The sequence below is a fragment of the Heteronotia binoei genome, chromosome 6, assembly GCF_032191835.1.
Source record: "Heteronotia binoei isolate CCM8104 ecotype False Entrance Well chromosome 6, APGP_CSIRO_Hbin_v1, whole genome shotgun sequence".
NCBI lineage: Eukaryota > Metazoa > Chordata > Lepidosauria > Squamata > Gekkonidae > Heteronotia > Heteronotia binoei.
The window spans coordinates 78,195,682-78,218,577 of NC_083228.1; the positions used below are offsets into that span (position 1 = coordinate 78,195,682).

General features: G+C 43.8%; 1 protein-coding gene across 2 annotated transcripts in view; it reads right to left on the reverse strand.

Annotated features, from left to right (window-relative positions):
- SLIT1 (slit guidance ligand 1) overlaps positions 1-22,896 on the reverse strand; it is a 163,620-nt gene that overhangs the window by 132,171 nt on the left and 8,553 nt on the right. The window contains exons 2-4 of one of the 2 annotated variants that reach the window (XM_060241859.1): positions 2,820-2,891; positions 2,546-2,617; positions 611-682 (exon numbers count right to left, since the gene is read on the reverse strand). In XM_060241859.1, coding sequence (XP_060097842.1) covers positions 611-682; positions 2,546-2,617; positions 2,820-2,891 — 216 coding nt within the window. The remainder of the gene's footprint in view (positions 1-610; positions 683-2,545; positions 2,618-2,819; positions 2,892-22,896) is intronic. The other variant, XM_060241860.1, reaches the window with a different exon arrangement.

Consider the following 22,896-nt stretch of genomic DNA (forward strand, 5'->3'; position numbering starts at 1 on the left):
TCATGGCTATTTTGGCACAAACACAGAGACAGAAGTGCCTATTTCCAGTGGTAAAATGGCACTTCCTTCCTTCAACAGTACAGCTGATAGGGGAAGCAGACATCTGAAGTGGCTCATCAGTGATTGATTTCCAAATCTAGCTGCTATCCTGTAACAATACTCACAATTGTAGTTTATGTAGGGACTAGGTTAATCCATGAGCATGCATAAAGAGGCAGACTCAACTGTGCTACTGAACAACAACAAAATGCCTAAACCCAGGTGAAATTTATAAGATCTCAAAAGCCAACTATAATAGTCATGAGCAGGCAGCATCGACATCAGTTTGTCCTGCATCCTAACAAATCTGTACCATCCAGAACTCTAACTGCAACAGCACTAGTAAAAAATCAGTAAAGTTTATTCAAACATGTTCTGGGCAAAGAATGCACACCACAAATTCACACTGTGCTACTATATGTTCTGATAATCACACCAATCCAACACTTGCCACATCACATATTCAGCTTTTCTCTTGCAGCGTTCCCATTTGACATCTGCATGCATCTCTCTTCAATAGAACAGAAAAACAAAGCAACAGGCAACGGGCAAGACACCTCTGGGTACTTACAGCCGTGACAAAGCTTGGTTATTCTGGAATAGCAGCTCAGGCAAAGTATGCAGCTGGTTCCGATTCAGGCGCCTAGAGAAAAGGAGGGGAGAAGAGATTATAAATACACTCATACAAATGTTGGGGTTGGTATAATCCCATTCATTCTCAACTTCCTGCAGGATATATCCTAAGAAAACTTTTAAAGATGGCCATGAAGAACAACTCAACTCCCACTCAGCAAAGGGATACTGCTGTTCTCATATTCCATTGCCTTGGTCCATAGTGGCTAATCTCTCAGTGCAACCAAACTAGGGGGACAGGTGGAGAGAAGTGTGAAAATTAGGCCAGGGTTAACATCCTATATAATAGCTGCAGTGAAGTAAGCCACTTTAACTGATGAAAGGGAGTAGCTATCTTAGAAGACACAGTATGTAATTAATTTGGTGCTATTCTGAGGGAAATTAAGTTTCACAACCCTTGAACCATAGAACTATAGTCTCAAAGACCCAGGATAAAGTTTTTGAGGTTACGGTTGCCTTTGTAAAAACCGGTGCTTGAGCTTCCATGCCCAGTGCATCCCACATGCTCAGTGAAAAGCAACAGCTGGGCCAAAAGTGCCCTCAACATTGCCTCTGTATCGAGTGGTCTTTTGTACTTTGAGAAGTTCACAGCTTAACTAGAACAATCTTTGATGGATGCTATCCAAACAACTGTTCCTTTAGTTTTGGCTTACCCCTGCAAATTCACTCAGATTACAAAATGTAAGTATTTGACTTTTTAGTCAGTGTTGGAGAGCTACAAAGTGATTGGGCAAGTGCAGCAAGCCAAGGACTGAGACAGAATATTAGGTATTTAAATAAAATAATATGAATTTTTAGTCAAAGAGGTACAAAATGAATAGGCAAATGGAACAAGCCAAGGGCCAAGACAGACAATTTGGTGTCCAAGGTACAGAGCTTAGAAGATCAATCAGTGGTCATACAGTTAAGAAAAAGCCCATAATAGCACCATTTGAACTTTCAGAACTAAAATGAAAGTGTCCATGGTGCTCTGTTGGCAACTGTCAGGACTTCACTGTATGCCTGAATCTCTATATTGCAAGCCCTATTTGCCTTTAATTGGCAATTAGAATGACAGCAGGAACGTAAGAACAACCCTGCTAGATCAGGCCGGTGGCTGAAGTAGTCCAGCATACAGTTTCATATGGCAGCCAACCGGTTTCCAAATGAACATCACACTGAGGCTGAAGCCCACCACTGCTACTGCCTGCCAGCACTGGTATTCAGAAGTTTGCTGCCTCTGCGTATGGAGTCATAGATAGTCCCTCATCAGGGCTAGTAGCCACTGATAGTTCTGTGGGATGCCAAAAGGGCTAGTCATGATTATCACAGACAGAATGAGGCTCCATTGGCAGTGATGGTTATGGGTCAATGGGAGAGAAAGAAATGCTCCGAAACAGGAGCAGCCAAGTTAGATGGTGGTATCTTACAGCTGTTGTGCTGAAAAGATGCAGACGTTGCTTGGGTTGATTTGTGCACTGTCCCTGAGTGAATGTATACTGCAGAGAGTTATTTTAGATCCAAATGAAACAGTGAACAGACTGAGAAGCATCTGGGTATAAATGCCAGCCAGGCTGTTCAGGGTTGGGTGTAAAAACACTTAGTGCTCATACCATCTGCTTGTGTCAGCAGAAGAGTGCGGGTGGAAAAAAAAATAGTTCCTGGTGTAAATGCTGGTGTTGGTCGCCTATGGCCATTATATTTCTTTCCCGATTACACCTTTGATCCACCGAGGGTCACAAAAGTCACCAAATTCATTACTCCAGGTTTAAGAATGACCCTGTCTAGTGAAGAGACTGACTGTGGTGGTTTCTGTTGGGATTTCTCAACCCTTCTCTCCCTATATTTTCCCTTCCCCCAGTTTTCCCAATGTGTTCATGACTGAGACACTCACAGTCGCTCCAGCTCTTTCATGTCGTCGAATGCCCCTCTCTCCACCACACTGATCTGGTTTTCCATCAGCTGCCTAAAAAATTGACAAAAGCATCAGAACTGGGACAACACAAAGGAAAAACAGAAGAAAGGGGCAAAGAGAGCTCCCTTTTGGGACAACCAATTCTATTTAGGGTTGATGTTCACACTTGTACTCCCACTCAGCAATAGACAGTAGTGACAATGGGATAGGGAGATAGTATTCTAGGAGAGGTAGTGGAGAATGGGGCACTCACAGAACTCGCAGCTGCTTGAGCCCAGCAAAGTCATTCCTGTTGATACGGGTGATGTTGTTCCCATTCAGCTCCCTGTGAAGAGAAGGAGAAAAATGCTAGAAGAGAGAAAGAGGGCAAGAGTACTCAGTGCCAGCTGCAAACTCATATCCCTAGCAATGGTGGCGGGGGGCGGTATTCAAGCTTTAAAGGTACTAAATTCACACAGACAAAACTGAGAAATTGTCCACCACAATCATATTTGCCTCGGCACTATCCATCACAGGAAAAGTTGTAAAGCAGCCGAGTGTTGAGCCAATCTGGGCTGTTCGTGTTGTTTTTGGTTCACTGTTAACATTATTAGATTGCTGCCCTTGAGTCATCTCATAAATCTGAGATGGATCTGAATTATGACATTTCAGCTGTTTCTGCCCCCCCCCGCCTTCATTTTACCCCAGATGACAGCTTATCTATTGTTTCTCTCTTCCCAAAGTTCACACTCCATAAATTCTTATCCCTTACCTAAAGGGATAAGAATTTATGGGTCGCCCTGGTGGATGATCTCCAGAGACATCTGGATCACGGCGGATCAGCGCTGCTGATACTTTTAGACCTATCGGCAGCGTTTGATACAGTCGCCACCGCCTTGCCAACACAAAGATTTGGGGATTAGCCTTACAGTGGCTGACCTCCTTTCTCCATGGCCGGGGACAGAGGGTGGCTCTCAGGGGGGAATTGTCCCAGCAACACTCACTTGAATGTGGTATGCCACAGGGGACAATCCTTTCCCCAATGCTATTTAATATCTACATGCGCCCCCTTGGTCTGGAGATATGGGCTGGGTTGTCACCAGTATGCTGATGATATCCAGCTCTATCTGCTTATGGATGGCCATCCGGACTCCACCCCTGATGAACTGGGTGAGGCTTTGCAAGTCGTGGCTGGTTGGTAGCACCAGAGCTGACTGAAGCTAAACCCATCTAAGACGGAAATCTTGTGTCTATATGGGGGGAGAGCAGGAAGTGGGATCAGGCTCCCTCAATGATATTCAATTAGTGCCATCGACAGAAGTGAAGAGATTGGGGGTATTCCTGAATACCTCTTTATCTATGGAGGCCTAGATTGCTGCTATTGCAAGGGCTGCCTTTTTCCATCCAGAGCCAGTTTGATATAGTGGTTAAGTGCACGGACTCTTAACTGGGAGAACCGGGTTTGATTCCCCACTCCTCCACTTGCACCTGCTGGAATGGCCTTGGGTCAGCCATAGCTATCACAGAGGTTGTCCTTGAAGGGCAGCTGCTGTGAAAGCCCTCTCAGCCCCACCCATCTCACAGGGTGTCTGTTGTGGCAGGAGAAGATATAGGAGATTGTAAACCGCTCTGAATCTCTGATTCGGAGAGAAGGGCAGGATATAAATCTGCAGTCTTTTTCTTCATCATCTGGGGCAGGCCTGACAGTTGATTCTTGATTCAGGCTGCCAACCTCCAGGTAGGGCCTGAAGATCTCCCAGAATCACACTCGCAATAGGCACAAACTGACTTATGAACTATAGTTTATTAAAAAAAAATGGTTGGTTCATGTTTTGTAAAGTGATTTTCATGGAAAGGTGCCCGGCATGAACATTGGTGCTGTTCATAGCAGTTTGTGAATGGATACATTTCCAGATAGTCTCCTCTCAATTAAACTGTTTTAAAACAATGGGGGGGGACAGAATTCTCCAGTCTTGGAAACACCAATAGGAGCCCTCCAAAGCTTAACTGGCAGTGCTGGCTGCCAATAACAGAGCTCCCATTCTGCTCTACAGGATCAGAAAACTATATATACGCTCTGCTCAACTTTTCATCTGTCAGATGTTCGCAGTTAGAAAGAAAGGCAGAGAACTTGTTAAAAGCCAATTAACAGAGAACACTCATTTATTCTCTTCTGATTGTGAACCTCTCTCCCCCTGCTGGGGTTTGGGTGTTAGGTGGACTCAGGGCTCTGAGCCACCCTGTTTCTCTGCTCATGCCAAGCTACTGAGTGCCTTGGCTGAGTAAGGACCCACATTCAAAAGCTTTCTGATTGTTAACTCCTTTCCCTGCTGGGGCTTGGGTGTTAGGTGGACTCAGGGCTCACAGCCATGCAAGAAAGGCGGGGCCAGATGACTGTCAATGTACTTCCTCACCATCACCTCTGCCAAAGCCTCCACCACTGTACACCTGGCAACTTTGCCACAATTGTCCTCCCAGTTCACCAATGACAACCAGTTTCCTCACCCAAGGAGTGGTGAGTCTGTTGGCATTAGAGGAAGGGAACATACAGGTAGTCACATTAGGGCTTTAATTATTTCTTTGCACCATTTTTACTGGGAGTTTTTTTCACTTCCACTGTTGCACTAATAATTAAAACCACTTGTTATTTTAAGCACTTTACAATAAACTTATTATTGTTATATTGTCTGGGTCCTCATGTCTTTTCAGTCATAGATAGAAAGTGTTTTGTTAAGAAGGAAGATACAGGGGTTGGGTGGGTGCTCTGGGCCCTCCCAGGCAGACCCTTACCAGAGTGGTGGCAACCAGTAGAAGGCCCTTCCTGGTCCCCTGCTTGTGAGTGACATGGGGTTACTCTGGGGAAGCCCTGTTGGAGTCTTGTCATGTCTTCCTTTTTATCCTTCCAAGTCTGCATTTGGAGAATTGTGGGTGGCCCACCCAGCTTTTCCTCTGCAAAGCAGAAGAATTTGCCATGGGTTATTTCAGGCCTTGGGGGGCGGGGGGGGGTGAAAGTTGTGGGCAATGGACACCCTTTTCTTGCTTGTTTTGTGGGGCTGGGGTGCCCACCAAACTGTTGTGGGGTAACTTGGGGGAGCCCCTGTCAGAAGTCATGCCTGCCTTTCTGTTGCTGCATAACTAATCACTTTAAATGGAAAAGTCTGGTTTCCACTGGGGTGGTGGGGCTGGGGTGCCTGCTCAGCAGTTATGGAGTAACTTTGGAGAGCCCCCGTCAGAAGTCTTGTCATGACTGCCTTTCTGTCCTTCAGAATCTGTCTGGAGACTTGGGGGACTTGCAAGTGTAGGGGGGATGCCTGCCTCACCTCCAGCATCTGGCTGGAGGGAGGGGATCTGCCCAGATGAAGTTTCCCTGTGAGTTTGGTGTTACTGGTTTGTTCCTTATCCATTCCACAGACCTCTGTGACAGCAGTTATCTTTTCTAGAGAGAGCACTTTTTTGGTGGGAGGGGGTCAGTGACAAGGACTCGAGAAATGTAATCTGCCCCCAGCTTGGAGAGATTGTAGAGAAAGGGTGGCAGGGTGAGATTCCCTGTGCATTTGGTATGTGTGGGGTCCATTTAATACACTTTCAGGGGGTCTATTTTATATACAGTACTTTTGAACCTGTGCATGACATTTTCCCCAAAAGGACTTTCCTGATTAGACCTTAGTCCTCTTGGGTTTGCAGCGGCACAGTGACACTGGATCTGCACTGGGCTTGCAAAAATGCCCCCCAACTTTAGTTCTACAGCAGAGATTATCTGAGACTTGCTCTGTTCTGAGGGGCTTCTATTGCCCTTGCCTTTTTGCAGTCCCCCCCCCCCCGCTCCATTGGAAATGATGCGGGATGGAAGCACCTTCTTTGTGGGGCCATAACTTAGATGCCATATATCCAATCCTCACCACACTTGGAGGGCAGGTAGAGGAGACTCAGCCAGAAACCCACTGCATGCCTTGTATCTCTGCCTTTCACAGGGTCTGTTCTATACACTCCTGAACCTCCTGAATTTGTGCCTGTCATTTCCCCAGAAATCAATTTCCTGAGGGCATTGTCTTTGGGGGATTGTAATTCAGACCCTGTAAATCCAATCCTCACCAAACTTGGAGGACAGGTAGAGAACAGTCAGTCAGAGGACAGGTAGAGAACAGTCCTGCAAGTTTTGTGTCTCTAGCATTCTATCACTTCACAAACTTCATAAACTGAAATGGTTCATATAGCATCAAAATGTTTGTTATAGACCATGGTTTGTGAACCACACATGCCACAAATAATTAACTGATAAAAACTGCATTTTCCTGGTTTGTGTCCATCCCTAATAACAGGCCTCCAGGCTGCACAGATTAGTTGCCCTGGAGCATCTGGCTGCTTTCAGGAGTGCTTTCTATGGCATTACACCCCACCGAGGTACCTCGCCTTCCCAAACCCTGCCTTCCCCAGGCTTTTACCTTCAAATCTCCAAGAATTCCCAATTTGGAATTGACAATCCTGTGCTTGAAGGCTAAGTTCATACATGGCTAAAGACAAACTACCAAGAATAGCTTTCACTTTTAATGTCACTTTATACATCTCATCAAAAGGGCCTAGCTAGATTTTCAAAGCAGGGAAACCACTAAGCTAATATTGTTCTCACACTAGTAGGATCATAACAGCAATGGCTCTCTCTACTTGCTGCCATGTTGTGAAGAGAAACTTAAAACTCCTCCAAAGGACTCCAGAGACAAGGAATGGAAAAGAGTCTTTGAGATAACATCACAGGCACAAAGACAACTGCCAGAGAGTCCCCTGCAGCTGTTAAAAGTGTTCTAATGTTTATGTACATCAGTAGGCGCCTTGACTTGCAGTATCATACTTAATCACATATAAAAGGAAGAACAGCATTTAGCAATCAGGGTCATGCGTTCAAGGACTTTCTGAGGTATACTGTCCACTACAAACAAAATGACTTCATAGGGAAATTACCATTTATATTGCTTGTAGTGTCCAGAGGTCATCTAGGGGATGGGCCTATTGTCCTGGATGCTACATGTGAATTCAGCTGCAGGTCTGAAGACAGAAGTATGGTCTTGGCGGCACATAATACGAGAGTAAATCATAAACCCCAACCCAAGAATTTACATTTTCCATTTAAATATCACAGCCTTTTGTTTTGGTCTGGGACAGCGATGGCTAGTATTGGCTCAGGAGCTTCCTAGTGTAGATAGATTGTTTGGTTTTATCCCTGAACTACCGGGGTTACCACACCCACCCATCTCTACTCTAGTTTCTCACCACTCATAAGTGATCTTCTGTGTCAGAGACCATCTCTCTCTCTCTCTCTCTCTCTCATATTAGTGTCAGTGCGTGCGTGCATGCATGACTGGAAGTCATGGTGACATCTGGTGACCCATAATGGGGCATGGAAGAAGTTAGAGAAATGACATGATACAGCCTGCCTCTGCCTCCGACTCCTGGTATTCCAAGGAAGTCTCCCATCCAAGTAATTGCCAGGATCAGTCCTGCTTAGCTTCCAAGATCCAACGAGATCAGGCTTGCCTGGGCTATCCAAGTAAGGGCCACAGCCCATCACTTTGAGGAAGCATATGGCTGCCAATCCAATAACTATACCAGATGCATGCAGTGAGTGATTCCTGAGTTTTAGTGTGGTAGAGAAGAGGCATCCTGTCTTTCAGCTCAAAGAGAAAAGATTCCATTTGCTTCTCTGCCTGCATGCTAAAATGTAAAAAACAAACAGCTTTGACTATACACTGCCTCTGCCAAGGATCAATTAGCTGTTTCCGGGCTCTCAGAAATGCTAAGCACATATGATCGTATATTTGGAAAGCCATCCTGAAGATGGAAAACCTTTAAACAAAATCTTCTGCAACTAGGAGCGGGGCATCAAATCACCTCCCAATGCTCAGCTAATTCCCCTTTCAGCACTAGTACCATTCCAGGTGCACAAAAAGACTGAAAAGAAATGGCATTTGTAATTTCCTCAAAAACAAAAAACAGCAGCTTGGCTAGCTGATAAACTTAGGATACTTCCCTAGCTCACTGCAGGTTGCAATATACACTTATTTTCCATAATGAATAGATAGCTGTACAGATCTCTAGACTGGGGTTTCTGTTTAGACTTAGCCCAGCAGAAATATCAAACCTCTCCTTCTTCCTTTGGTACCTACATGAGGGCACAATTTGCTCCTGAGCTGGCCAATATACCCACATCTCATTCACAAACCGCTGTTCTTCATCTGTGCCTATGACTATACTAGATCTACTGCCTCCAGTTGCTTCTTTGTTCAGATAAATTATTGCCTTGAGAAGCAAGAAGGGAATTAGCAGCAGGTGAAAGCTTATTTGCAATGATGCTACAACAACAGGGCTATTTAACTCAGTAGTGGTTCTTCCACCTCAAGGTCTCCATCAATTCTTCAGATATTAATTACAGTCTGTCAAAGCCAGACCTCTATTACAACTATTGCTTGCCAGTGGAGTCTCTGCTTGACCCAAAAATCAAAACAAAGGGGAACAACCAACCCCACTCTCAAAACCATATAATGAGATTCAGTAAGCTCAGCAACCCATCTACAGACTTGTTCCTCCTTTTCTTTGGCCATGAAACAAGGAATTTAGTAGAAAAGGGACTGTCACCAATTGCAAAGTCTTTGTTAACAGCTTACACCTCTATTACTCAGTGACATACAGATTAGATCTCTGAGAGTTGTACCACTAGCATGTGTTAATCTTTCGGAGGTTTGGCAGAGTTTCCCAGTTACGTTTAGGGCTGTGGCTTCTGACCTGGAGATTGTAACAACTGCTTTATCACACTTGGGTCAGAGCAGATGAAGATGTTGTCTCCTGTCCCTGTTGTCTTTCTTGGTTATGCATGTAAGTAGGATTCCAGTTTTGCCCCAAAGTAGTAGTAGGAACCACTAAATAACTGGTAACAGCCAGCAATCTAATTCAGGGTGTCTGATGTCTATGAGGTAGTCAACTCAGCAGAATCTCAGTGGGTTGTAAACAGAAAAAATCAACCGTTCTGGCTAAATATGGTCAAGGAGAATAAGATGAATCCAAAAGAGTGCAAACGGAGCTCTGCTTGCACAGTGCATCTTTCTTGCATCCCCAGTGCTGCTGCACTACCTAAAATCTGGCTTCTGGGAACTGAAGGTTCATGGGAACAGCATGGCATGTAACATGAGCATCTGTAATAGGAAGCAAGGACCCCTTGTGTGAGCAGTAGACTCTCTACTTGTGAAAAATAACTTTGGAACATAACCATTGTAAAAAATGTAACTCATTCAGAATAGCATCCAGTCATTTTACAGAAAATGCCTAATGGCTAGCTTTGTGCTAATAAGAAGGCCTTTCATTCAAAATGCAATCTAATGGCTAATCTCCAAAATAATCAGTTGTCTTGAGCCTCCAGAAATAAACTCTATGGACTTTAGCAAGTCCCAAGTTGCAAAGTCCCTTGACTGTAAAGAAAGGGTTTAGGTGGCAAGCCCTAATGCAGTCTCTGTGCTAATACTCTTTGCAGGTGTGGGTTGTGTACACAGTACTCACAACAGCAGTCTAGTGGCAGCCAAAACCTTTGATATTTCACAAGAGAAACAAAGTGGCAACCAATCTATTGTTTGCTTAAAGGAAGTCACACTTTTCCAAGGGCCAGGAGTGCTACACTTGTGCTCAATAAACATTCTTGAGCAGAACATTTCTGTATGTTCTGAACTCCCACCCACCCACCCCCACAGCCACCATGAAGGGCTTGGTAATTTCTGTTGCAAACAAGCACCAGTTTTCAGCAGATTTTTATAGCCAAGAATATAATAACTGATATAATACTATAATAAAATTATAAGAATGTAAAAATTATTAATAATAAATAGTTGAATATACATATATATGTATGTTTATGTGTGTGTGTATTATATATATATAAACACCATTCCATAGAGAGCACTTCAAAATCTTAACATTAATAAACTGAAAACTACTTAATACTGGTTTTAAATTATTTAAATAGAATTAGGACAAACAGCAAAGAAACCAGCAGCAGACACATCACTTTAATAAAAAGGTTTTGAAACTGTTTCTTTAAAGAGGGAAATAAAAGCAGCAAGATCTAGAGGAAGGGGGAGAAATCTATTTTAGCATGCAGTGGTAATTCCAAACAAAAAAGCAGGTCTTTTCCATCCTTGGGAGGGGGGCTTAAAAAGCAAATCCTTAAAATAGTAATGATCTAGTCAACTGAGGCTTTTTTATTATTATTGAACGCAGCCTTCCACTTTATAGTAAAGTAATGCTGTGAGGTCTCATCCTTCTGTTGTCTCATCCACCCAGCTGTCCATATCAGATATACCCACAACATTTGGCCTCGCATTAAGATTCTTCATCCTATGGGAACACGCTCAGTTAATGTCTGACGGGAAGAGTATTTTGTTTTAGGACCAGACCTTGCAGGAATGTTTTTAATAATAATGTTAATGGGAGCAGGGCATTTGCAAGCACAATGAATATTGTGCTGTGAAAATCTGCTTAACTGCAAAAGAGGGAATTACTCTTTGAGGGGTGCTGCACTGAAGGGTCCCAGAGAGTAGTTACAGCCCTCCCGAATCTCCCAAGCCACTGCCAAATTAACTGCCCAACTGCAAGTGAGAATGGGCCAGCAAATGCTAACTGGCAATCAATGAGTACTAGCACACAACACTCCATTAGGTTTTATGAGGTTATTAAACCTTTCCAGATCTGCCATAAAGCATTAAGCCTCAAAAACTGCACCAAACTGTGAGAGTCATAATGGGAGACAGGCAGACTTTCTGGCCTTTACAGTTTTTACTACTGGGTTTCCCCACTGGGGCTGCAATGCTCTCTGGTGTATAAAGTGACAGAATTAATGACCCTGGAAAATGAGGGAGAATGGAAGTTGGGGCACAGAAAAGGGGAGTTATTATGAGATTGCTTTGGGGAGTCTTATGATGGCTGGACTCTGTGCATCTGATAGACACTGTTGACTATGGTATCAAGCTTCCAAAAATCAAACAGTCCGTAGTGGTGGTTGCTAAAACAAACAAACAAACACACACACACACACTAGTCTACAGAAATAATTAAATTAGCATTTTAGAGTTACCATCAGACACAGATCAATAGGCACTGCAACTCAATCAGCTGCACAAGTTACAGTCATTATGCATTAAAGAAAAAAAACACTCTGAAATGACAGTTAACCATCATGAAAAAAAGAATGAAAGAAACTGGAATGCAGGAGAATGGAGAAAGGATGATGGACACCAGTCTAAGCGACAAAGAATTCCCCAGACTCCAAACGTCTCTCAATTTCATAGATGCTATTAATTCAGTTTGGTATTTTTCTATAGATTAAATCATGTTCTGTAATGGACTACTCAAAGAGAAAATCCAAATATGGGCATTAGTCCCTTCATGAGGCAAAGACAGCAATCCCTGAGGTCTAAGGTTGCCAGGCTGGGGGGAGGGATGTGATGTGGAGGGGAGAGGAGGGGAGGGGAGGGGAGGCAGCACAATGACATCAGCTCCAGCTGATTCCCCAGAAATGGAGTCATTGTGGGTCATGCTGGTGGATTTTTATTTAAAATTTTTTAAATTCAGTTTTAATTTTCAGCAGCAGTGGGGATTGGAAACCCTACTAAGCCCAGAAGTAAGTCTCATTTATTCAACAGGAGAGTTGCCAGTTGCCACAAGCTTCTCCCCCCATCTGCTCTTGTCCACTCTCTCAGGCAATTGAGTGGCAGAAGAAAATGGGAGGGATGACATCATGGACATGGCAATGTCACTTCTCTGGTTATCACATCTGCAACATTCAAGGAATTTTCCCAATCTCTAGACTTTAGCTTACTGTTTCAGAGAATTCCTAGAGCATCCCAGATTCACTGGCATCACTTCTGGGTCAGCAGCACTCTCCCCACACTCTATTCCCCCCCAAAGCTACCTGGGGTTGCCAGCACAGAGATGGTGACTCTATTAATGGAGCTTGCTCCCAGGAAAGCAGCCTGATCCAGATTTGTTCTCTTTGAATGTGCATGTGGTTGATAAGGGCCTGCTTCACACAGAGACAATTCTTAGTGCAGCTCTTGATTCTACTTTGCTAATGTGTAGGCATTCTCGAGGCAAGAAAACATTCACAGACCAGTTTTCCATGCCCTTTCTTTGCCTCAATTCATTCTAGCCACCATTTTCTCCCCACGCATTTGGTGTAGTGGTTAAGTACACGGACTCTTATCTTGGAGAATCGGATGTGATTCCCCACTCCTCCACTTGCAGCTGCTTGAAATGGCCTTGGGTTAGCCATAGCTATTGCAGGAGTTGTCCTTGAAAGGGCAGCTGCTGTGAGAGCCCTCTCAGCCCCACCCACCTCACAGGATGTCTGTTGTTGGGGGAGAAGATATAGGAGATTTTAAGCCGCCCTGAGTCTCTGATTCAGAGAGAAGGGCAGGATATAAATCTGTAGTCTTCCACTAGGCTTGAGGGCTTCTTTAAAACAACAACAACAAAAACCCTGCAACTGCTAATCACTATAGGATTATAATGATTCACTAACACATTTTCTAGTTCCCAGCTTTTTTAAAAATAAGTTTCCAGCCTGATATGCTGGAAAAAATTCCTGATATGCATTATTCTCTTCCCATTGGGTAGCCTGGTAATTCACATTTCAGGAAGACTGAGATGTCCAACTTTAAGTCTTCAGAAACTTTATTTCACACTTCATTATCACAAACTGATGCAAAACAAGAAAAGATTCAAATGCAATGGTTTCAATAGTCCAAAAACATAATGCTTGGATCTCCAAATAAGGCTCCCAGAGGATACTGGACAAGATTTACTTGAGCCTGCTCCAGCCCAGCAATCAGAAATTATTGTAAGCATTAAACTCTTCTGAAGCATGAGACAATAGATTTAAAAGCTCTCTAATAAAGATGCATGCACAGCCGCATAAACAAAGTACGCCAGCTGTACAATCTGAAGGAGAGCTAAACCATTCTAAACACAAGAGAATGTAACTCTATTTACAATTGCACTTATACCAATAATTAAAAGTAATTCACAAATATGTAGTCATAGCAGGAAAAACACAGCATAAAATTGATGTTCTGTATAATTCATTCCTAGATTTTACACAATCTCAGAGAATGATTTAACTGAAAGCATAAAGTTGGGTGTAGGTATGAAGTTTCCATCCAGAAGCAAAGTTCAGTATGTTCTCCCACATAGTACAAACCTGTCTTTGAAAGGTAGTCAGCAATCATCACACAGAGACACACACACTGCCAAAACTCTTATATCTCTGTGCTGTGAAAGGTAGGCACACCTTGAAATAGTTATTCTTTAATTTTAAAGTGTAAATAAGATTTTCCTTTCCCTAGGCCCATCTGTGTTCTCCCCCAATAAACCCAGGGATTAGAAAAGGTGTTAACAAAAGCAATTGTTCCTGCTCCATCACCAGGAAAAGCTGCATTCCAGGAAACAGATTAAACAAGATTATATCAGACTGGGTTGTTTTTGTGATCTCCCTATCATTATTGAATTAAGAGTAGAAATATTTGAACAAGTATTAATTATAAAATGCAAAGTAATTTCAACTGGGTAGACAATGAACTGTTTTTAAAATGTACACATTACATAGATTAAACATAGTAAATAACTCCTGCTATTTCACAGAGTATAGGTACATCCTCTAGGCCAGTGGTGGCGAACCTATGGCACAGGTGCCAGAGGCAGCACTCGGAGCCCTCTCTGTGGGCACGCACGGTCCCTTGCCCCCCACCCTGTGCACGAGGCTCGGCTCCCCCCCGCAGCCCCCACACCACTGCCCCCCACCTTTCCTCCCTCTCCGGAACTGTAATGCAGCCATGCTCCGTGGCCCCCCTCCTCCTCAAAGGCGCGCTGTGCCACGCCGCACCAAAGCTGGACCCTACCAGCTCGATGCAGCTGGCGTGCCTTCTAACTCTTTGAAGCTCGTGCGGGAGAAGGCTTAGCTCCCCCTCACTTCCAGCTTCAAAGAGTTAGAAGGTGCGCTGGCCGCATCGAAGCTGGTAGGGTCCAGCTTTGGCACAGTACAGGTCGGCGCGCCTCTGAGGAGGAGGGGGGCCATGGAGCACGGCTGCACTGCAGCTCTGGGGAGAGAGGGAAGGTGGGGGGCTGTGGGGGGCTGCGGGGGGAGCCAAGCCTCATGCATGGTGGGGGGAGGGAGCATGTGTGCCCTCAGAGAGGGCTCTGAGTGGCTTGGTTTGGAGAGGGATTTAAAGAAACAAATGCCTTCTCCAAGCTGGCCAATGGGGCAGTGGGGGCTTTGAGAGCCACACAATAGTTGTGAAAGAACCATCTGTAGCTCCAGAGTCACGTTTTGGCCATCCCTGCTCCAGGTGGTAGCTGGAGGTTGCATTCTCCCATTCTGACATGTTACTATTTTGTTGGTTTCCTAAGCAAATGCTATCCAGACCAAATGTTCTTTCAGTTTGTTATTTTCACTTTGAGTTGTTTTTTCTAAACTAAAACTTCAGTATTCAGGTTAAATTGCCATGTTGGCACTTTGCAATAAATAAGTGGGTTTTGGATTGCAAACTGGGCGCTTGGTGTCTAAAAGGTTCGCCATCACTGCTCTAGGCAGTTGAGACTCAAATCAAAGTATGGTACAAGCAAACTGAAATGCAATTGTAAATCCATACTATTGCATGGCTTTAAATCAATTCAGAAACCCAGTACCAATACATTCAGCAGCACCCTGTCTCTAAATGGCTTAGAACAGAGAGTATATACTATAAGGCTGTATCCTGCATATATACATGGCTACATCAGTTTTAAGCTGATACAACTCTGGTGTCAAAAGAACTGATTATCATCAGAACGGTGGGGCTTTGACAGCTTTATCATTCTCTCCTGCCACAGATATGCCCCTGATGCCAGCACAATGCCATACTACTGAAAACCCCATCAACACACAATAGAGGCAAATGCTAGGGAAAATTCAAGTGCCCCCCCCCCCATCTCCCAACCTTTCCCAAGCACCTGGCACAACATAGAACATCAATTAAGGCTGCAGACAATCACAGCCCACCAAAACACTATGTAACCCCCAATCAGGTCACCCATAATTCAGACTACAAGGTACAAGTCTTGAGGCTATGTCTCTGTGGCCTCAAGACAAGTTGAGAATGTTTAGAATACACGAGGGGTTGAGAAGCCAACAGAAAAGGCACACTGCACATCTCCAAGTGAGGATGCAAGGACAATGTACTCCACCAAGAAAGCTTGCCTCAGATTGTGACAGCTACAACTCTTCATCCTTCCCACCCTACACCCACTCTGTACATTGGCCCATCAAAGTTCCTTTCCTCAGCAGTTGCCAGCAGTGACTGCTTACAGCGCAGACAGTGGGGGAGGAGAATGTGAAGTTGTTTCTTCAGGCCTGGATCTTACTTCTGTTAAGAACAGCCACCCCACTCTCTCCTGAACGCTCAGAGGAAGCTTGACCTTATGGAAACAGGGTCTCAAGCAAAGAGGAGTAACTTTATGTATCTCTTTGAGGCAGTGGCAGAGTTAAGGAACAAAACCCATATAGGAAGCCTTAAATCATACATCCTAGACTCTCTTTTTTTTCTTCCTCTGTCTCACATACCTTCACATGAAAAACTAGTACTCTGGTGAGCTCTTGTTTCACATTTGGAGTCATCTGGTTTACCCATAAATAGTGACGAGGCCATTAGATCTTGCTGGGAACTCAAAATACACAAATGCTGAAAGGGACTTCAAACCACATCTTCTCTTGAAATTATGTGCCATTTGCTTCTGGTAATTCTGCAGCAAGCATCACACTCCATCACGTTTCTGCATCAAATCCTGACTCCATCCTAGTGGCTTGTTCTCCACCTGCCCCCTTAACTGTACTTTCCAATCAAGCCAATGAGCTCATCTTCCCCTTGAGCTTTATAGTCAGAGAAAATCATATCCAGCTTCAGTTGTTTGCAAATCAGTTAATCTTGCATAATATCACTGTTGCTATTTAACTGGACTCCTATTCTGAAGTACTTATTCCACTGTCAGAAAATTTAAAAGGAGGAAGAAGCTGCCTACGACAGATTATTTTATATTCCGGAAACTACTGAGTGGTTAAAGAGTTTCAGGCATTGTTTAGTTTTGGTTGTAATTTCCAACAGAAGGAGAAACACCGACCCCTACACTCCTACACTTAGAGAAAGTGTATCTCATTCTGCCCAGTAATTCTGTTCCTAAATTCAGTCTGAACCTACTGCCCTAGACTGCAGCAGGCCTGTTCTTGGCTCAACATTCTTCCATTCAACAGAGTCAACAATAGCAAGCAGGATCTTTAGTTTTGGCTGAGAGTGTACAACCACCTGCAAGGATGACTTCACAAAAAAATGTTATGTATCATGAAGAGGGGACCACACAGAAGCCACATAATAACAGGTAACTTTATTATAACCACAAAGGAACATCAGGAGGAAACCTTGAATAGAACTGGCTGCTAGCAACAGCCAAATTGAACTGGAAAGTGAAACCACTCTTGCTAATAGGCTGAATGCCAGCACTTCTATTGTACAGAGATATCACTCTTTCCTAATACAAAAATTACAACATTTAGTTGCAGGGGAATGCAACTCATGCAAGACTGGTGCCATTTCCAGTGCTGCTGAACATGGCTGTCTGAGTGTCACCGGTGCCATCTGGATAGGCCTGTTGGATCAAGATTAAAAACGTAAAAGGTAAAGGTAGTCAATCCCTGTACAAGCACCAGTCGTTTCCGACTCTGGGGTGATGTTGCTTTCACGTTTTCATGGCAGACTTTTTTACGGGGTGATTTGCCATTGCCTTTCCCAGTCATCTACACTTTCCCCCCAGCAAGCTGGGTACTCATTTTACCGACCTCAGAAAGATGGAAGGCTGAGTCAACCTTGGGCCGGTTACCTGAATCCAGCTTCCACCAGGATCGAACTCAGGTCGTGAGCATAGTTTAGGACTGCAGTACTGCAGCTTTACCACTCTGCGCCACGGGGATCTTATAAATCAAGATTATCCTTCTCCAAACATGCATAAGAATATAAAAACATAAGAGAAGCCATGTTGGATCACGCCAATGGCCCATCTAGTCCAACACTCTGTGTCACACAGTGGCCAAAAAAACTCAGGTTCCAATTTAAAGAACTTTTTTTTAAAGTTTGATTCTATTTTTTTATATTTGTACTAATTACCTGGGTAGGAAAGATCTTGCCACTGTGGTGGCATGCCCTGGTTACATCTAGATTAGATTACTGCAATGTGCTATACATGGAACTTCCCCTGAACCCTGTTTGGAAGCTACAGTTGGTACAGAATGCTGCAGTCACAACACTGACTGAAGCGCATTGTAGGGACCATATCACTCCAATCTTGTTCCATCTATATTGGCTTCTAGTTTGCTTCTGTGCCCAATATAAGGTGCTAGTATAGACCTTTAAAGCTCTATACAGCTTGGGACCAGCTTACCTGAAAGACTGCCTACTCTTATATGAACCTACCTGACCACTCAGGTCATCTTAAGAAGCCCTGCTTCGGGCACCCTACCATCTGATGCTAGATGGATGACAACCCAAGAAAAGTCCTCAATTTTGGTACTAAAATACTTCCTCCCCACAGAGATTTGTCAAGCCCACTCAATCACTGTCTTTCACCAGAAACTCTTCTGTGCCCTTTCCCTCACTGACCCTTCTTGTTTGTTTTTAATTGTTGGTTTTATATATTTGTACTGTTTTTAAAGTTGATTTTTACTATCTTTTTAATGGTCCACCACCATTAGGGCCCTAATTGTGGGGAAAGGCAGAGGAAAGAGCCATGCCAGAATATTAGGGATATACGTAGTTGTTTCATCCAGTTACTCCTCCTCCTAGACTGGGCTAGATGATCTAGTCTGTAAGTAGCTGATGTGAAATAAAAGGAACTTTTGTTTTACAAATAAGCTTACAAAAGTAGGGGGTGTGATGGGGAGATTCCTGCAGCCAGTTCCACAACTTGGCATTACTTTTGCCAGCAACAACTGGGCTCCCATTCACACAAAAAGCCCAAGACGATTTGGAGAAATGCCTCTTCCTGCTGCTGCAAGAAATTTGCAGCAATCCCACTCTTCAGCAGGCTCAAACTGCCAGGACCACAGTGTCAGCTTTGTGAAGAGAAAGACAAACAATAGGCCAGTGGTATTCAATAAGAAAACACCAGAGGCTAATTTTTATGAGGGAAATGCTTTATAGGACCACAGGTGTAATAAAATGTGTTACTGTTGCAAAAATATGTTTTATTCTGAAATGATGGTACTACACATACTTGCAAGCAAATAATTGCATGTGCACAGATTACTACCTTCCGTCCACAGGAAGCCACCTCTCTACTGATCCCCATCAGAAGGGCCTTCCTTTGATTATAACCCTGATACCTAAATCAATCCAACCACTCTACCTGTGCAACATATATATGGATTGGCTAAATATCTGTCATTCATTGCTTTTAAAAACCATAAGCAGAAAGGTTGAGATGGTTCCAGGGAAAGGAAAGGTCCACTGTACAAGCACCAGTCATTTCCAACTCTGGGGTGACGTTGCTTTCACAGCGTTTTCATGGCAGACTTTTTTCGGGGTGGTTTGCCATTGCCTTCCCCAGTCTTTTACATTTCCCCCCCAGCAAGCTGGGTACTCATTTTTACCGACCTCAGAAGGATGGAAGGCTGAGCCAACTTTGGGCCGGCTACCTGAATTCATCTTCCGCTGGAATCGAACTCAGGTCGTGAGCAGAGAGTTCAGACTGAAGTACTGCTGCTTTACCACTCTGTGCCACAGGGTCGCTGAGATGATTCCAAATCTGCCACCAAAAACTTTGATTAAAGCCCACAGTAACCGATATGCAACTAGCCGTTCTCAATTAATGTTAGTCAGTCTGCAGGAAGATGAATCCATGCCAGAATCTTATAGACTATCATCCTTTCACACACCCAACTCAACCTCCTAGATTTTGATCAGAGGATTCTTGAGGAGCTGATAAATAAATTTTAAATTTACAAATACATTTTACCAAAGTAAGGAGGTATGATAGGAAGATTCCTGTAGCCAGGACTGCAGCTTGGGATGCAGCCACTATTGGAGCAAATCTTTGTAGCACACAACCCCTGAGTTGCATATTGATTATCACTGTAATAGGTAAACCAAACTACAACATTTAAAAGGCAATGAATGAACCATGGAGCAGTAGCTAAAGTGCCATCAGAGTGGTGGGGTTTTCCACATTTTTTTTCTGTCCGTTTTGGCCCCATACTTTTTTGGTTCATCCCCACATTTCCAAATGCATTTTTGTGTCTTTAGGTTTAATTTAGTTTCCTTCCTGATTATTCCCCAGGTCTTTTATGGTTCTTTTGAAAACACTTTTACTCCTATCTCTTTATGAAAGCTGATTTTGAGTTGGCTTTTTTCTAGCAATGTTTCAGGGTTTTTTGTCCCACCCTATCTCATCTACCTCCAATGCACTTTTCAATTATTGGACCGTCATCATCATCAAATCACTTCATCTCCTCCCCCCCCCAAGTGGTTTCAGGTTTTTTATTTTTAAAGGTCCTAAAATATTGATACAGTGTTATGATGGAAGTTTCCTCTGAAATCTCAGTTTTCATTTTAAAAAAAAAAAAGTATTTTCCTTGCTGGGATGTGCCTTTTTCCTTATATCCCCATGAGGGAAAGAGCTAGAGACTTGCTTTTTAAAAAAATGAATGCTGGGAATTCAGAGAACCTGCTTCTATTATCTTTACAACACTATATCAATATCTTGATATTTTTACAGTCATTTTTACAACAATACGGGGAGAATATGTTATCAAAGGCTTTCACAGCCGGAGTCCATTGGCTGTTGTACATTTTCTGGGCTGTGTGGCTGTGGTCTTGGCATTGCAAGACCTGATGTTTCACCAGCAACTGTGACTGGCATCCTCAGAGGTGTAACACAGAAAACTGGAATTCTCTCTGGGTCAAGTCATTGTAGATTTTCCAGGCATCTCCCCGTATTGGCTGTTGTAGATTTTCTGGGCTGTGTGGCTGTGGTCTTGGGATTGACCCAGAGAGAACTCCAATTTTCTGGGTTACACCTCTGAGGATGAGCGTCACAGTAGCTGACAAAACATCAGGTCTTATAATGCAAAGACCATGGCCACACAGCCTGGAAAATCTACAACATCCAATATAGGGAGATGCTGTGATGCCTCTGATGATACACCAATCATGACAACACTCTCCCTTGAAAATCCTCTTTATTTAAGGCATGGAAGAACCATGCCCAAACCTATTCCAGTGCTTGCAGATCGACTGCCAAGAAAATCAGGAGTAAGTTGAGTATGTGTAAAAGGTCATAATTAAATGCAATTCTGAATACCTTGAATAAAACTACAACAAATATCCCCTTCTCAGTTATGTACTTGCACATCTAAAGCAAATATAGGTCTATATTGAAAAGTGCACTATAAATCATGGGGCAATCTGTATTTATAAGGAAACAACTAGTCCTGAGGTTGGGAAGTGTTCTCAGGAGGCAAATCCTGGAGTTTTATTGCCCATTATTGTGGCTTCCTTCATCCCTGGGATGATCCATCCCCACTAACAGCCTCAGCTTCTATCAATACAAACACTGCAGAGTTTTTAAACTAATATTTCTCCAACACACAATTCCATGGAGAGACGAACACAGCGTTGCCATGGCAATACATAGACAGCATCTGCCTGGGAAGTAGCTGAGGGGAGAAATCAGAATAGAATTGCAAATTCCCCACAACCCAGGAAAGATCTGAGGGAAGAGAAATGTAACATGACTGCCAGAGTGATCCACCACAAGTCTACCCTGCTACTTCCACAAGGGAGCACAAGGGAAGCCTGCCTTCTGCCAAGACAGTGAACTCTCTGGTGAGGGCTGGACTTCCATCTCAACATGGCAGCCTTGCAAACCTCCACTATGGACACACATGTCCACAAACCCCAACAGAAATCCAGGGAGTCTGTTATTTATTTACTGTCACTATGTCTGACCAAACTCTTACAAAGCAATGTAGAATACCCCACCCCCTAAAAATAAAAAAGAGCTAGAAAGAGAAAACCAGGAAAAGCTTTCCTATCAGAAAATGTAGTCCCTGACTCTATGAATGAAAGAAAGGCAGAAATCTCAGCCTGTCATAATAGCAAAGTATGTTTCCACTGCCCTTCTAGAATGAGTAGCAGACAAGTCTTTTTCTCAAGTCATTTGCTAAGAAAATGGTGCCAGCTTGACCCTAAGGCTGGTGAATGGCCTTGGGTCAGCCATAGCATCCGCTGAGTTGTCCTTGAAAGGGCAGCTTCTGTGAGAGCTCTCTCAGCCCCACCTACCTCACAGGGTGTTTGTTGTGGGGGAGGAAGATAAAGGAGGTTGTAAGCTGCTCTAAGACTCTGAGATTCAGAGTGGAGGGCGGGATATAAATTCAATGGGTGTTTTCGCACTGACCTTAATCAGCAGCGACGTCCCTCTTCACCGCGCAGGATCTGTGGGGATTTCGCACCAATTGCTGCGGAGCACCCAGAAGAGCCGCAAAGTCCCGCAGCTTTTGCGGCGCAAATGGAAACCGCCAAAAACCAGTTTCCATTTGCGCCGCAAAAGCCGCGGGACTTTGCGGCTCTTCCGGGTGTTCCGCAGCAATTGGTGCGAAATCCACGCAGATCCTGCGCGGTGAAGAGGGACGTCGCTGCCGATTAAGGTCAGTGCGAAAACGCCCAATGTCTTCTTCTTCTAGAAAGTGACAGAAACCTGCGTTGTTCATGGGAGATGGATGATCAAGGCCACCCAAACTTTCCCTACAAGTTTTTATGATCCATGTTGTAGGCTGGGAGCTGGCAAAGCTATCGGACACTTCCAGCAACATGCCTGCTGTTCTCTTCTGTGCAACATGTCTGGCACTAATGTGGGCAAAAGGTAGTCTTCTTCACCATTCCAATTTGAAAGCCTCAAATACTCTCTTTCCAGCTATATCTCACACTTTTGTTCCCTAATGTATCTGGGTTTTGAGGCCTTGTGTGATAATCAAATTGTTATGGTAGTCTTTCACTACGATAAGCAAGCAACTTGAAATGTATAACGATCAACACTTTTCCTGTGGACGAAACACAATACTAGCTCAGTGCCTGAACATACAGTATACAGAAAGCCCCCCCCCAATTAAAAAGGGGGGGATTCACACTGTTGCACCCTTACTGTACCAGGCAAGCATCAGAGAAAATTAGGGAGTCAGCAGTGAAATTGAGAAGCATGTAGGTCTTGGGGAAAGGATGCTCAGTTTTAGATTCTAGACAGAG